At 29.0% G+C, this 15,338-nt stretch overlaps 1 protein-coding gene across 1 annotated transcript; it reads right to left on the reverse strand.

The window, feature by feature from the left end:
* Positions 1-10,570: 10,570 nt before the first annotated feature.
* LOC107903502 (2-alkenal reductase (NADP(+)-dependent)) lies at positions 10,571-14,466 on the reverse strand. The gene is made up of 5 exons (XM_016829576.2): positions 14,167-14,466; positions 13,593-13,770; positions 13,120-13,286; positions 12,145-12,227; positions 10,571-11,056 (listed from the first exon to the last, which is right to left on the reverse strand). Exons 1-5 carry the CDS (start codon positions 14,410-14,412, stop codon positions 10,678-10,680), a joined length of 1,053 nt encoding a protein of 350 aa, XP_016685065.1. The 5' UTR covers positions 14,413-14,466; the 3' UTR covers positions 10,571-10,677.
* Positions 14,467-15,338: the final 872 nt, after the last annotated feature.

Genomic DNA, 15,338 nt, shown 5'->3' on the forward strand with positions numbered 1-15,338 from the left:
TAATTAATTCATATCATATAATATATTTCCTTATTTTATCTAATTTATTAGCATAATATCATATCATATTATATTTTTCCGTATCTAATTTCTATCATGAATAGGCTATGTAAACCAATGTAAATTAAGAAGTAATATTTTTCTTTCACATCAGAATTCGTCCCTCTTTCTTTTTTTTTTTTAAGTTTGTAACAGGTTGGATTTTTGTCTCCCAACTACGTGGAAAAGCACGAATGCCAAGAGATCTTACCTAAGGTAAAAGTTTTTTTTAAATTAGGAGTTAAATTTATTATCACTATTTGATTTGAAAGGGAAAAATGAAATATGATGAGGATGTCACCTTCTTAAATAATGTCAAATTGATTTGATGTATAAAGTTTATGCGATTTTTCGCTATATGGTATTTATCTATTTAAAGTATCATTTCATTGTAGCTTTTATTTAATCTTTTTAACATTATCAAGAGAAATAGAGGTGCCAATTTTAGCTAATAAATACGTGTATGAGGACCTTCCTTTATTAAATATATATTTTCAAAAATTATAAAATAAAAATTGATTGAGTCTTAAGTCGATTAGGAGGTCGTGGTTTCGAATGTGTTGAAGCGTATTATCCTCTTATTTAAGAGTTGAGGAGGGATTATAGGTAGTTTAAAGTATTGTATCAAAAAGTGAAATTAATATGAGCGATGTGGAAGTTGAATAGAGGAGGTGTTGCGATTGGGACGAGTTTAGGGTAGTTTTTAAAAAATATTTTATTAAATGAAAAGTTACGGACCAAATTGATGTATATTTAAGCACCAAAGTGGTAGATTAAATATATTTAAGAGATGAAATCGTAATTTAAGTCTTTAGATGATAATTTTAAAATTCTAATGAATTAAAAACCTATTATTTTTACAAAGTAACAAATATTAATATGATGGTATTTTTGTTATTTTAGATTCTTATAATATATTACTATAGTGGTATTTGAGCCTAAAGTACGATAATCTTTATAATTTCAACTTAACCATTTCAACCAAAGTGGAAAAATAAATACATTTCAGGGATCAAATCATAAATTAAGCCTTTAAATAATAATCTATATCTAAAATATTATTTAAGTTCTTAATTGAGTTGGTGTTATAAGTCAACTAGACACCGATTGATAAATGACTAAAAACTTATTGCTTTTACAAAGTAACAAATATTAATATAAGGGTATTTTCATCCTTTTATATTTATATATAAAATATCACTATGGAGAATTCGAACCTAAAGTACCATGATCTTTACAATGTCAACTTAATAATTTTAACCGAAGACTCATTTATTTTTGGCATAATGACTTATTTAACCCTTTAATTTTATATAAAAAGTTATTTTAGCTCCTATTTATTTTTTCACCCATTATACCTTTGAACTTGCATTGTTTATCTAATCACCTCAAAATGGATGAAAAATTTAATGTTTGTTAATTGTGTTGATGTGAAATCCACATGGTAGTGCACATGTACACCGCATGTAAGTAATTAATCAATTTTTAACAATTAAAAATATTAAAAAAATATATAAATATATTTTAAAAAATACATTTTTATAATATTTTTGAATTTTTTAAAATTTTAAATTTAATTAATTGTTGGCGGGATATAATATGATAATTCATGTGCATGCCATGTCAGTAAAGTTAACAAACCTTAACTTTTCCATTCATTTTGGGGTGATTAGACAAATAGACCAAGTTCAGTGACTAAAGAGGTAAAAAATTAAATAAAAGGCTAAAATGACTTATGTAGTTTCGTTAATTTTTTTTGAATAATCTCATTATAAGTTCTGATTATATCTGTTCTTTTTGACACAATATTTAAAACTACCTAAAGCCTCTCTCCAACCCATAAATAAGAGGATAATGCGCTTCAGCGCACTCGAACCGACGTCCTTCTGCATTGACAACAATACCCATACTAATCGAGCTAAGACTCAATTAACAAAATTTGTTAATTTTAATGAACAGAAAATGATTGTCGCATGTAATTTTATATCTGTTGAAAGCGTAAATCTTTGACTTAAGCAATTAATATCAATTACACCCATAAATTCCTTCTAATTAATTTAGAGTGGTCATCATCCTACCCAAACTATGTATTTACTTTTTTTTGTCTTTTGAGGAAAAAAATAGTAAAATTATAATTAATAAGAATGGAGTGTAGAGGTGGTAATTTATATTTATGCCCTCTAATATCATAAAAGAAAAAAAAATATTTAGGTTTGAATTTATTGCGATTAAAATGCCGACGTGTAAACTAACGAGACTCGTCACTTGTCACACTATAAACTCCACCTAGAATTATTTTCCTATTTTACATGAAAATTTTATTATTTGGTTAAGATGTGGATTTAGAGTGGGTTTGGATGGGTAGGGCGTTTACCTGCGGTTAGTGTAAAAATAGCGGTGGCGGTGAGATTAGATACTGTAGCGTGAGACAAAAAGTAAGCTAAACGCACCGCACCGCACCCAATCGTCCATCCAAACCCACCCTTAGCTCTTGTACTCTAATTTAATCAATTTTGCTCTCTATCAAATTTCTATCATTAGTGTTATATTATGTGTAAGTTTTGAATTTAGTTTCTTTTCTTCGATTTGATCATTTTTTGCCTCTATACTTTCTGAATTTTGAAATTTCAATACTATCCCAAACAACAACATTAAATCAATTAATTAAAATGACAATAATAAGTTGACATTATATTACACACATGATAATCTATATAAGAATTTAATAACTAACGTTTGAGATAAGAATAAATTTTCAAATTTTGAAACAGTATAACGTATCATACAAAGATTAATAGCAGAATTCGATCTTATTTTTTTTATGCACGTGTTCTATTTCTCTACATAATTAATCAAAAATTTTTAACAATCTCATTATAGGTTCTAATCATATCTGGTTTTTTTTATACAATATCTAGAACTACCTATAGTTCCTCTCCAACTCATAAATAAAAAGATAATACGTTTCAACGTACTCGACCCATAATAATCTATTACAATTTGATTGATTAGAGATAAGTATTCCAATCACTAAACCCACCAACAAAAAGAGAGCTAAAAAGGGAAACAAATACTTTTTAAAAGGTTTTCCTTTATATTCATGTATTTAGTTTTAACACGTGTATTTTTACTTGTAGCAATTGCCATATAACTTTTCACTTTTGTTTCTTTTAATAAAAATATGACAACAAATAAATCTAACATCACTTTTTTAAATTATTTTAATAAATGTTTTTACTTTTCCTATTTACTATATTTAAGTAAGTTGGTCCAATTAAATGTGTATTGAACGTGTTTTTATATACTCTCTTTAAAAATAGCCTATTTGACCAGTTATTTTTTTCCGAAATATTCAACTAATTTAATCATATTTTTCTATAATTTTTCATTCAAATTTTATTTTATATTTCTTTGATAAATGAATTTTCTTATAAAATATAAGATATAACTCTTTATTTATTTATTTTTAAAATTATTATCCATAATACCTAATCAACAGTGACCCATAGTGTTTTTCATGTTGAAGTGATGAGAAAGTGATATAATCATGAATATTGTATTGACTTTTAAGTGTGTGTTTTTTTAAATAAAAAACTTTTTGAAAATGTTTAAATAATGATATGGTTTATCAAGAAATATTTTTAAAAAAATTCGTGATTGTCTTTCTCGACAATAACATAAAAATACATCAAATTTTACTAATAAAAATGAAACTTTCAAACAATTTACTTAACAAATATCCAAAATTATATAATCCTTTTTAAGGAATAGAGTTGATTGCAACTTGCAAGTTTCACAAAAGAATAAAGATTTCAAGATCTTTCAAGTAAAGATATTAGGGGTTTAAGATCTTAAGCAAGTCTCATTAATTTTAATCTAACTTTAGATTAAAGTTATTTAATTATGGATTAAATTTTTAATTGGTTTGGTTATTTAATATAGACCCGAGATAAATCTCAAAATTATACATGAAATTTGATTTTATATGCAACTTGATATATAAACTTTGATTGTGGTTCAAATGTATAAATGAAACTTTAATTTTGATTCAATCGTATGCATTTAAAGAAACAAATACATCGATTTATTTTTATATAGGATAAATATAAATATTTGTGTATGCGATATATAAACATAAAATGATGCTATATCGAGCAGGATAGTGAAAATAATTTAATAAAGAGGTGTTTATATAGACTATGTAAAGTAACTTATAATAGGCATTTAACTATCGACATAAACTGTGTTATTACATAACACTATGTTTACCGATGCTTAATTGCATTTTTTAAATATTAATCTCATTATAAGTTCTTATCATATTTGCTCTTTTTGATATAATACCTAGAATTACTAATAGCCTCTCCCCAACCCTTAAATAGGAGGATAGGACGCTTCAGCACACTCGAACTCACATCCCCCTACACTGGCAACAATGTCGATGCCATAATTTTCATCTTTCTTGAACTTAAGATAACTCAGATGATAAAAGCTTTATTTAAAATCACGATAGTTGTCAAAGATAACAAAGAGAAATCATTATGCGAAAATTGTTACAACACAAAGACTATTCTTTTAAAGCAAAGGATTTTTAAATTGAACTAGTAGGAGGATTGAATTTTTAACTTTTTTAAATATAAGGATTAAATATCAAATTCTGTAGAAATACAGGGACTAAGACCTTATTTTAAGCTTTTTTCTTTGAAGTTTCTCCTCAATTATTATTGTAGTTGGGGGAGAGCAAAAAGCAAGTCAACGCTAATATAAGCCAATCATTCCCCATGCCACCGCCAATATGATTTCAGGTATACAATCATTCCCCATTTACTACAAATTGCAAAAAGCAGATTTTTTTTCTTTAATCATACAAATATAATTTAACCAATTAGTAATCTAAAATATATAGCATAAATTATTTTATATATATAAATATATAATATCATGGGCCAGGCCAATCCAAAATTTAGGCCCATTTTTTAGGCTCAGGCTTAGCCTAGTTCAAAATATGGGCCTAACATTCTGCCTAAGTTTAGGCTAGATTAAAAATATTAAACTTGAGCGCGATTCAGTCCGTCTGTATTAAAATTTTTTAAATTTTTTATATAAAAACAAATTTAAAAAATATACTATATCAAATACATCAAAAATTTTAAAAAAATCTTTATACTTAAATAACACCAAGATAGTTGTAATTTAGCAAGCAAATGCCCCTAAAATAGTAGTAATATGATAGCAAAACAATAGCAAAACAATAGCAAAACATCAAAAAAGAAAGTTTAGGTTGGTTCAGGCTGAGTCAAACCCGGGCCAAAAAAATATTACTCGAGACCTATCTCGTTAACAGGCCTTTTTCTTGTCCAATCCCATTTTTTGGGCCTATATTTTTACACAAATCCTAGTACTTTTCAGGCGAGCCTTCGGTATTGGATGGGTGACTCGACCCATGATTAGGTTTAATATCAACAAAATATAAATAGTATTTATTCATATATCATAAATATTAAAATCCTTATTTGTGGATTAGATACTGAAAATTTGGATTCTGATTAGAATCATAATGGATTCAGAATGGAAACAAATATTAATCATCAAATATCTATGTACTTGCATAAATAACAAAGTTACGATAATGTCTAAGATGAGATCTTGTGGGAATCAACTACTATGGTTAAAAGACAAAAACTAAGAGACTATAAACATTTGATCAAGCTATATCAAGAACTAGAAAATTGTGCTAGTGACCTGGTAAATTGGTTACTGAATACATTGCTTTTCTCTCATTTAGTGTTGAAACTGGTTGCATTGATTAAAAAGTAAACTTACGTTTCTCAATACATATCCTACGAGACATGATCAACGGTGAATTGATATTTTTTTTTCTCTTTTTATTTCAACTTTCGATTTAAAAGAATCTCACATAAACTTATTATAATAAAATGTTTAAATGGATATCACTCAAAGTTAGAATGGTAAATTTTTGAATATAGGAATTTGGTTATGCATGTGAATGTATGTTTTGTAGGCAATGATAACAAAGCCTAGGATACTCCTGCTTTCGAAACAGACCCCGACCGAAAAGTGAATTGCAGGCCTGCAATCGATGATCACCAACAATTATAAGCACCATCCCTGCACCTATATGCATAAACACTGTATATAATATATATTGCTGGTGCTGGGCCATGATCTAGCAGAAATTACAGCAGAGGGTCAATTCAAGGTTTTAATTACGAAGCTATGGAAGACTTTCAACATTATTGATCAGCTTTGGAAATCAATCCGAAATGTGTAATTCCATGGCTGATGGCTTGGCGAAGGCTGGTGTGGAGCGTTCGTGCCTTTTTCCGGCTTGGTGGTAGTGTAGGTGTGACTTTGGGTGTTCTTGACTCTTTTGAATTGTTGCCATTTCTTTTTGTTGTATGGTTTTGAAGTTGGAATCTTTTGAGTTGAATTATACATGTTAATTTTGATTTGAATATGAAAATTCTATGCGGTCAATTTGATTTCACAAGGTCAACAATCTAAATTTATGCAACTCAAACTCGAAACGATTAGAATTCAAAATGGTTTAACCCTGAATGGTTTTAACATGAAATTAACTCAAAAATTTTAAGGTAAATTACACCATTAGTCACTAAACTATGTGTAAGTTTTTGTTTTGATCATTTAACTAAAAAAAGTTACAATTTGGTCATTGAACTATTCGAAAGTTTTCATTTAAGTTGCTGAACTATTCAAAAGTTTTTATTTAAGTCATTGGGTTATTAAGTTTTTTTTTTTTAAAGTTCACCCAATGACTTTTAAGTGACGATTCGACGACCGATACGGTGGATCAGTACTCATCGACGAGTAGAAGAACATACATTTAATCCAATTTGATTTGACGGTTAGTATCGAAGATCGGAGGAAAAAGTTGTTTGAATTTTGGTTCGCGGATTTGTGACGTTTAATGATGTTTTGTGAAAAAAATTAAACTGTAGAAAAGACGAGAAAAAAGAGCTTTCGATTGGTGCAGGTAGTGCGAAGAGAGAAAGCCATAGAGTATCGGAGTATCGATTTTAACGGTCTAGTGACTTAAATGAAAACTTTTGATTAGTTTAATGACCAAATTATAACTTTTTTTAGTTAATTTAATGAAAACTTATCCAAAATTTAATGACTAATAGTTCACTTTACCCAAAATTTTAAAACTAGACCCAAATTGATTCCACCCAAAACCAATACCACTTACCAACATATAAAGGTTTAATTTGGGTTAATCCACTAGATATCCTTGAACCATGGCTTAGATTCTAGATTAGTCCATAAACTTTAAAATGTTCTAATTGAACCCTCAAATGATTACTATTCTATCAATTAAGTCTTTTTTGTCAACTTAAACGTCAACCTGGGCATAATGATCTGAAACAATTCAAACCTTGACTTGAACCCTAAATAATCTGAAACTGAAGAGGACAGAACAAAATATAAAACAATATGAACTCAAAACGACTTGTGAGAAATTAGTCAATTACCCATGTCTGAAATTGACAAAAAGATTTTAAAATCAAAAGACCAAACTTCGATTAATACAATCGAAAATCAATTCAACTTGTATCTTCACATATACACATATTGAGATTCAAATATCAACTTTAAAACATGAGAGAAAGCTGATTCAATCGGTTTGGAGCAACTACAATAACTTATTTACCGACATTGTGACCATTAAACAGTCTTATTAAAGTAGCAGGACCGTTCTCCAACCCTTCAACAATGTCATCCACATACTTAACCTTCCCTTCTTTAATGTAAGGCAATATAAATCCAAGAGCCTCGAATACTGCAGACTCTAATCGGGTGTTATGAATCCTTCAATTCGAACTTAGATTGTGTACCCCTTCATGTCCATCATGATTGTATTGCAAGATCATCCCACAGACGGCAACACGATCGCGGAGTCTCATGTTGAGAAGCACAACATCCAGCATTTTTGCCTCCAACGTTCTCGAAGTAGATATAGATTCCTCTGGGAAAATACCTGGAGATCATCATTGAAACTTAAATATAATTGTTGGATTCCTTTCTTATTAGTTAAAGATTTTTATATAATCGATAACTAAATTTATTGAGTTCTAGTCCTTATGATAGATTTTACACAATTAAAAAGCTTTTACAATAGTTTATCACACATAATAATCCTTTTTCACCATTAAAAAGCTATTACAATCGAGTATGAGTAACATTCATTTTCATGTAAAGAAACATGTATGAATTTATTAAACAATCTTTAGCCAAGACCTGTTCGTTTTACGATTTATGTTCGAGGTTCGTGCCTATCCTTTCCAACAATATTATCTCCAAGATTTGAACCTACGTTCTCCTCCTGGGAGTCAATATATCTTACCATTGCACCTAACCAATTGTTGGTTCTATTTTATTAGACTTGATTAAAATGTAAATGTAATTAGCTTTTCCTAACTTTAATGGTTTCCTTAGCATTTATTTCATAAAAATAGACAATTCGCACACAATTCATTTAAGATTGATATAAAATAAAGTAGGTCTAATTAGGCTTTTACTCCGTATACTTTTCGCACATTTGAAATTTAATCATTCTACTTTTCATTCTAAAAGTTTAATTTTTTTTAATTTTTTATTTAATAACATTGTCAAACCATTTTATCTTATAATATCGTAAACAGAATTGGAGACCTTACAACCCTAGATTTTTCATTTTTATTTGCTTATCTAGGTTTTCACATGTGTACTTTAATTGAATTTCTTTGATGTTGTTATCAATTGAAGTTTAATTATTAAATGAAAAAAAAAGTAGAGGGACTAAATTTATAGGATCCAAATAGAAGACTAAATTTCAAATGTGCGAAAAGTATAAGGATTGAAAGCATGAATAAACTAATAAAAATGAAGAAAAATAATCATATAATAAAATAAATACCATAATTCTAACTTGAATAATCCAAGGGAGTAGTGGTAGGTCTTTATTTGGGCAAGTCCCTTTGGGCATAGTAAGTGCGAGAGTGGTGTAGGAATGTTCTTACAATGAATGTCTAAGTGTCACAGGCCGTGGATCAAAGCCTATGACGGTTGTGCAAAAAGTGTCCCATAAAGGTCAACTGATGAAATGGAGCTCATTTAATTCGATGGAACTAGCCCGACTCGTGAAACCCATGAAAAAACTTATCTTCTTGAAGCTTTGGTGGCCTAGTGAAACACTTCAGTAAAGCTAGATTACCACGGTAAATAGTGTAAATCCTGAAGGGATAAGATTGTATAGAGTTTAAATCTCTTAGGACTCTCAATTGTAAATAGGCTCTAATCTTGACCGTCGATGCAACTCAATTGTATAAAGGCCTTCCCCCTCATTTGTTATTCCACTCATAGTTCTGAATATATTTGAGAGCATTTACTCAAACACTTGGCGTGCTATTTTGCTTTGGTTTTTTTGTTCTTCGATGCACTTTCATTTCGAGTGTGCTTCCACTATATTTTCAGAATTCTCACTTTTGCGAGAGTTAAACTGACTTAGACAAATCCAAAGCAAAAATATCACCTAAGATCGTGCGATTTACGAGATTAAAATTCCAACCCCATACCATAAATACTAACCCTTTAATTACACATTACAAAAAAAATCAATCATTCCTTTTCAATAAAATAATTAAATATCTAATAATTTCTTAATAGTGAATCCTATCCCTTAATATGAATGGACAACAAAGCCCTATCTTAAAGTTCCAAAATTGAGATAAGGTTTGTATATTTTTAGATCACATTTCATTTAGGGTTTTTATTTGATTTTCAATAAATGTTATTTCAGAACAAAAATCATTATTATTTTTGAAAATTTATAATTAAGTCCAAGTATTACATGTAAAAAAAGAGAGTCAATTAATAGATTATATCAGAGACCATTAATGTACTAAAGGTGATTAAAAATTGGATTGGGTAGGAAATAGTTCAAAATTAGTTCTTATATTAACAAATATTTTGTTTGTTCAAGTTTGATCCCACATCAAAGATCATTCTTGTAAAACATCATCGAATTTGTATAGATCTACCTAAAAGAGTTAATGATTAATCTCTCTTTAAAAACGATTGATCTTTTAAAAATGAGCCGAATCTCTTAGGTTTGCTTTCTCTTTTTTGTTTTGCCCAGCGATAATATCAGCTCATAAATTGATTACCTCCTTCCTTTTCCTTCCTCCCATCAATTTTTTTTTGTTTTCTCTTTTTAATTTACAGATCTTTATTGTCTTCACAAAAAAAAATGCACACGTACAAATATCAAACACGTCAAAATAGACATAAAAAAAAGAATCATTAACATGTAAACTAACCGAAAGGTGAGCAACATTGTAATTAAAAAAGTGATACGTAATCAATATTAGTTATTTTCATATATAGTAAGACGCATTGCATCTTTAATAAGACAATACAAGTTCGAGTCTTGGAGATGACCTTATTAGAAGGGACAGGTACGCACTCAAATATGGGCAACAAAATAAACATGAAAGATACAAAAAACAACTAACATAAATTCATATTATGAATCAATTTATTGATAATGTGTCTAAATATAGTTCACCATATCAAATTATATATTGTCAATGTATCAAATACAAACCTTTATTAAAATCATTGCGGGGCAATTACAACCACTTGTTTGCCCACATTGCGACCACTAAAGAGCCCGATTATAGCAGCAGGGCCATTCTCCAAACCTTCAACAATGTCTTCCACATACTTTACCTTCCCTTCTCTAATGTAAGGCAGTATAAAGTCCAAGAATTTCGAATATTGTGGATAGTAATCAACTGTCGCGAATCCTTCAATTCGAACTCTCTTGTAAACAATCGACATTAGATTGTGTACCCCTTCAGGTTGATCACGGTTGTATTGTGAGATCATTCCGCAGACGGCAATGCGACCATGGACTCTCATGTTGAGAATCACAGCATCCAACATTTTACCCCCGACGTTCTCGAAGTAGATGTCGATGCCTTCGGGAAAATACCTGAATTCAAAAAGTTGATTCAATCAACTTGAACTCATTTATAATTTGATTCTATTGGATCATAAAAGAAAGTTGACAATTCAAACATGTCCAACTAAACAACTTGAATCCGAAATATCCAAACATTAACTTGACCTAAATCGAAATAGTCTAATGTAAACCTAAATTGACCTGATCCAAACTATCCAATTGACAAAGTCTCTATAGAAGTGATTTTTTAGTTAGTTTAATGTATATATTGAGATAATCAATCACCCAACATGGTTTGAGAGTTTTTGTATTTGAATCTTGTCAATCATTTTTCCTTTTTCTATGTATTCATGTAATTTTTTGTTGTCCATCGAACTTTTTTTTTCACGAACTACATCCAAAGGGGAATTGCCCAAAAAAAGCCTACCATTGCACTCTTGAAGGTTCGAACCCAAGTGGGATCTAGGATGAACAATCATTAGTCACCAAGCCAGTCATAGGAGTTCAAACGTACCTAAACTATGGATCAAATTTTAAATCTATTCATAAGCTTCAAAACATTTTAATCGAATCCTCAAATTAAAATATCATTTCAACAAGATCTTTCTACCACTTTAGTAGTCGGCTTTAACATTAAATATTAGCTTGGATTTAAACAAGAGTATGGTGGGGGCCATCGCGCCCAACCCAGAAAAAAATTAGAAAATTTTAGTAAGTTTGTAAAACATTTTGAAAATTTGATTAAGTTTCTTAAAATTTTCTAAAATTCTCATTAAGCCTCTCAAAATTTTTGAAATTTTTATTGAACTCTCAATTTTTTTTTAAAAAAAATTCTCATTAGACCTCTCAAAATTTATAAAAATTTTAATTAACCCCCAAAACTAACTATTAGATCCAAGATACACTTAATGCTAAAACTAACCACTAGATTAGCAGAAAGTCCTAATTGAAACGATATTTTGAGAATCCCATTAGAACGTTTTGGAGTTTAGAGGTCAATTCAAAACTGAATTTATAAATTGAGGGTGTCCAATGCAATTAACTCTAAAACAGTTGGATCATTTCCTATTAACTTAAAACACATTTGGGATAAATAATCACTACACATATATACTGGCCTTTTCAAAGCTGCATTCAAATCAGGCTCTTCCTTGTAGTTGAAAGCATCATCAAACCCAAATTTATTCTTCAATAATTCAACCTTGTTTTTTTTCAAAACAAATGAAAGTTAGTTTTTTAAATATACAAAATGTAATGATATATAAAATAGATAGGGTACATGATAGCATGGAAATTTTGCATATATGGATATTTTCTTTAATTGACACATATACAAGCATTTTAAAAAGTAAAAATAGTTGATTTAGTCTAAGCTCGATTGGTATGGGCATTGTTATCAATGTAGAAGGATGTGGGTTCAAGTTTATTTAAGACTAGGAATTGTGATGCTATACTCATATGGAAGGAAGCATATATATATATATATAAAAGAAGATCAATTTATGGGTGAGTATGTATATTGCAACTCTTTTTTATTCCACAAGTAGCCTTAAAAAATTGACATGTCTCTTTTTTTGTAAATATCTATTTCTTTAATATTTTACTATAGCTCTGTAGTATACTTACAAACCCCTTATTCTTTGATGAAATTGACCATACTATAAAAATAATATTATCCAAAGAATGAAATTGACCATACTATAAAAAAACATTATTAGGATTTTTTTATGAATTACAATAATAGGGTAAAGCCCGAACAATAAAAGCAACTAATGCGACTCAAACCCAAGCCACATTTAGGACGGCGAACACCCTAAATCATCAGGCTACCACATAAGATTTCAATATTAATGTTTTTAAAAGAGTTATTACCCATATTTATCATCCACCTACTTATATATATAATTGGTTAAAATATGTTTGAGTCCTTGCATTTTTTATATTTAGAATTTAGTCCTTTTATTATTATTTTAAAAAAAAATTAATTTGTTAACTTTTAAATTTAAAAACTTAAGTCAAATTATCAACATGATTAACATTTTTCTCTTAAAATCATTGATGCGATATTTTTAAAATTAAAAGAAATTTATAACCTTGTCTTGAGTGCCAGCACTGCCAACAACATAGCAACCCATTAGCTTTGCAAATTGGCCAACAAGCTGTCCAACAGCACCAGATGCAGCTGACACTAACACATATTCCCCTTTCTTTGGTGCGCAAACCTCATAGAATCCTCCATATGCAGTCAAACCAGGCATCCCTGTTAAAATTTCAGATTTACTCATTATATTTTAATTTGATATAATATGATCCTTCTATTATTATAATTTTATCAATTAATCATTTTGTAAAAATAGAAATTTACTCATAGTTGAATAGTTGAATGATCATTTTGTAACTTTCATAGTTGGATAACTAAAAAAGAAATTCACTAATAGTTGGATGACTACTAGTGTAGTTTCGCATAAAAATAAGAGACGAAGAGTTATGCCCAATATAGGGACTAAGTCCCAAAATTATAATATAAAAAGAAAAAGGAAACGAAACCATAATTTCAAGAAACTACCAAGAATTCCAATATAGTAGGAAAGGGGTATATCAGTATGATGGATTTTAAAGAGCCCTTCACTTGATTTCAGCAATGAATACTCTTCCCATCCTGTTAATCCCCAAACCAAATCTCCTTCCTTGAATTCTGGGTTTCTTGAATCAATAACTTTACCCACTCCAAACCCAGTTATTGGCTGCAAATAATTACACCATTAATCAAAAAAATGAAAAAGTAAAATCCCGTCATTAATCCATCAACCATACATAAATTATGAATTTAGTTTTTTATTCTAATTTTAGAAGGGTCTAAAGAGCAAATTTCCATTTTTAGAGGCAAGGCCTCTAGCTACCGACCTTGTTACAAATACTCAAAAATTAAATTATTGGTAAGATTTTGCTTTAGTCACTTAATTTTAAAAAGTTATGAAATTGTCACTAAACTATTGAAAAACTTTCTGTTAATGTATAGCCTTCTCTGTTCACACACCATTTAGTAACTTTTTGAAATTAAATGACCAAAACATAATAATTAACAAATTTACATACTACTAGAATAAAATAAAAGAACAAAGACTGAATCCGTAACTTACAGCGCCCGGAGTGTATGTACCGAAGATTTCTGAACTTCGGTTCGTCATCGAAAGTCGCATATAAGGATCACATGATAAGTAAAGATTCTTCACGAGAATGCCTTTAGAATCACCGGCAACCTTCAGTGTTAGATTCTCGTCGACAGTGACCGCCATGTCTGATTCTTTTGGAAACCCGGAAACATAATCCTTGAATATCACCTTTTTGTTGATCACCACTGCATTTTTCTCACTACCATCCGCCATTGTTGTTTTGCTTGGTACTTTTTTTTTTCCTATGGTGAATATCACGTTCTGAAATAAGCTGATCTTCTCGTCTGTTATAAAGTAGGTCTTAAAGTGCTCAAATTTGCTTTTGGTCCTTCGATTATTTTCAAAATTTCAAATTAGTCTATTTATTTTAATTTGGTATAATTTAATCTTTGTGATGTTATTAGTTTGTTGAAATAGTTAATTACTCTGTCAAATTTTATACTATTGGTCTCTGCATACTGTTTGAATTTTAAAATTTCAATCCTAATCAAAATGCTATTTGCTAAATTATAATATTTTCTAAAGCTTATGTGGCAAATACATTATCAAATGTATAATGCTATGTCAGTTTGCTATTTGCACAAAAAAAAATCTTATTATTTTTAATCCTTCTAGTAGAATTTAACCTAACTGTTCTATTTACTATATTTAAGTAAGTTCGTCCAATTAAATGTGTTTTTTTCTAACTATATTGAAAGCATATCTAGCTGAATGTGTTTTTATACACTCTCTTCAAAAATAGTCTATTTGGCCAGTTATTTTTTTTTCCAAAATATTCAACTAATTTAATCATATTTTTCATTCAAATTTTATTTTATATAAATGAATTTTCTTATAAAATATAAGATATAACTCTTTATTTATTTATTTTTAAAATAAAAAGTTTAAAATTATTATCCATAATACCTAATCAACAGTGACCCAGTGTTTTTCATGTTGAAGTGATGAGAAAGTGATATAATCATGAATATTGTATTGACTTTAAGTGTGTGTGTTTTTTTTAAAATAAAAAACCTATTGAAAATGTTTAAATAATTGTAATGGTTCATCAAGAAATATTTTTAAAAAAATTCGTGATTGTCTTTCTCGACAATAACATAAAAGTACATCAAATTTTATTAATAGAAATGACACTTTCA

The sequence above is a fragment of the Gossypium hirsutum genome, chromosome D02 (assembly GCF_007990345.1).
Source record: "Gossypium hirsutum isolate 1008001.06 chromosome D02, Gossypium_hirsutum_v2.1, whole genome shotgun sequence".
In the NCBI taxonomy this organism is placed as follows: domain Eukaryota; kingdom Viridiplantae; phylum Streptophyta; class Magnoliopsida; order Malvales; family Malvaceae; genus Gossypium; species Gossypium hirsutum.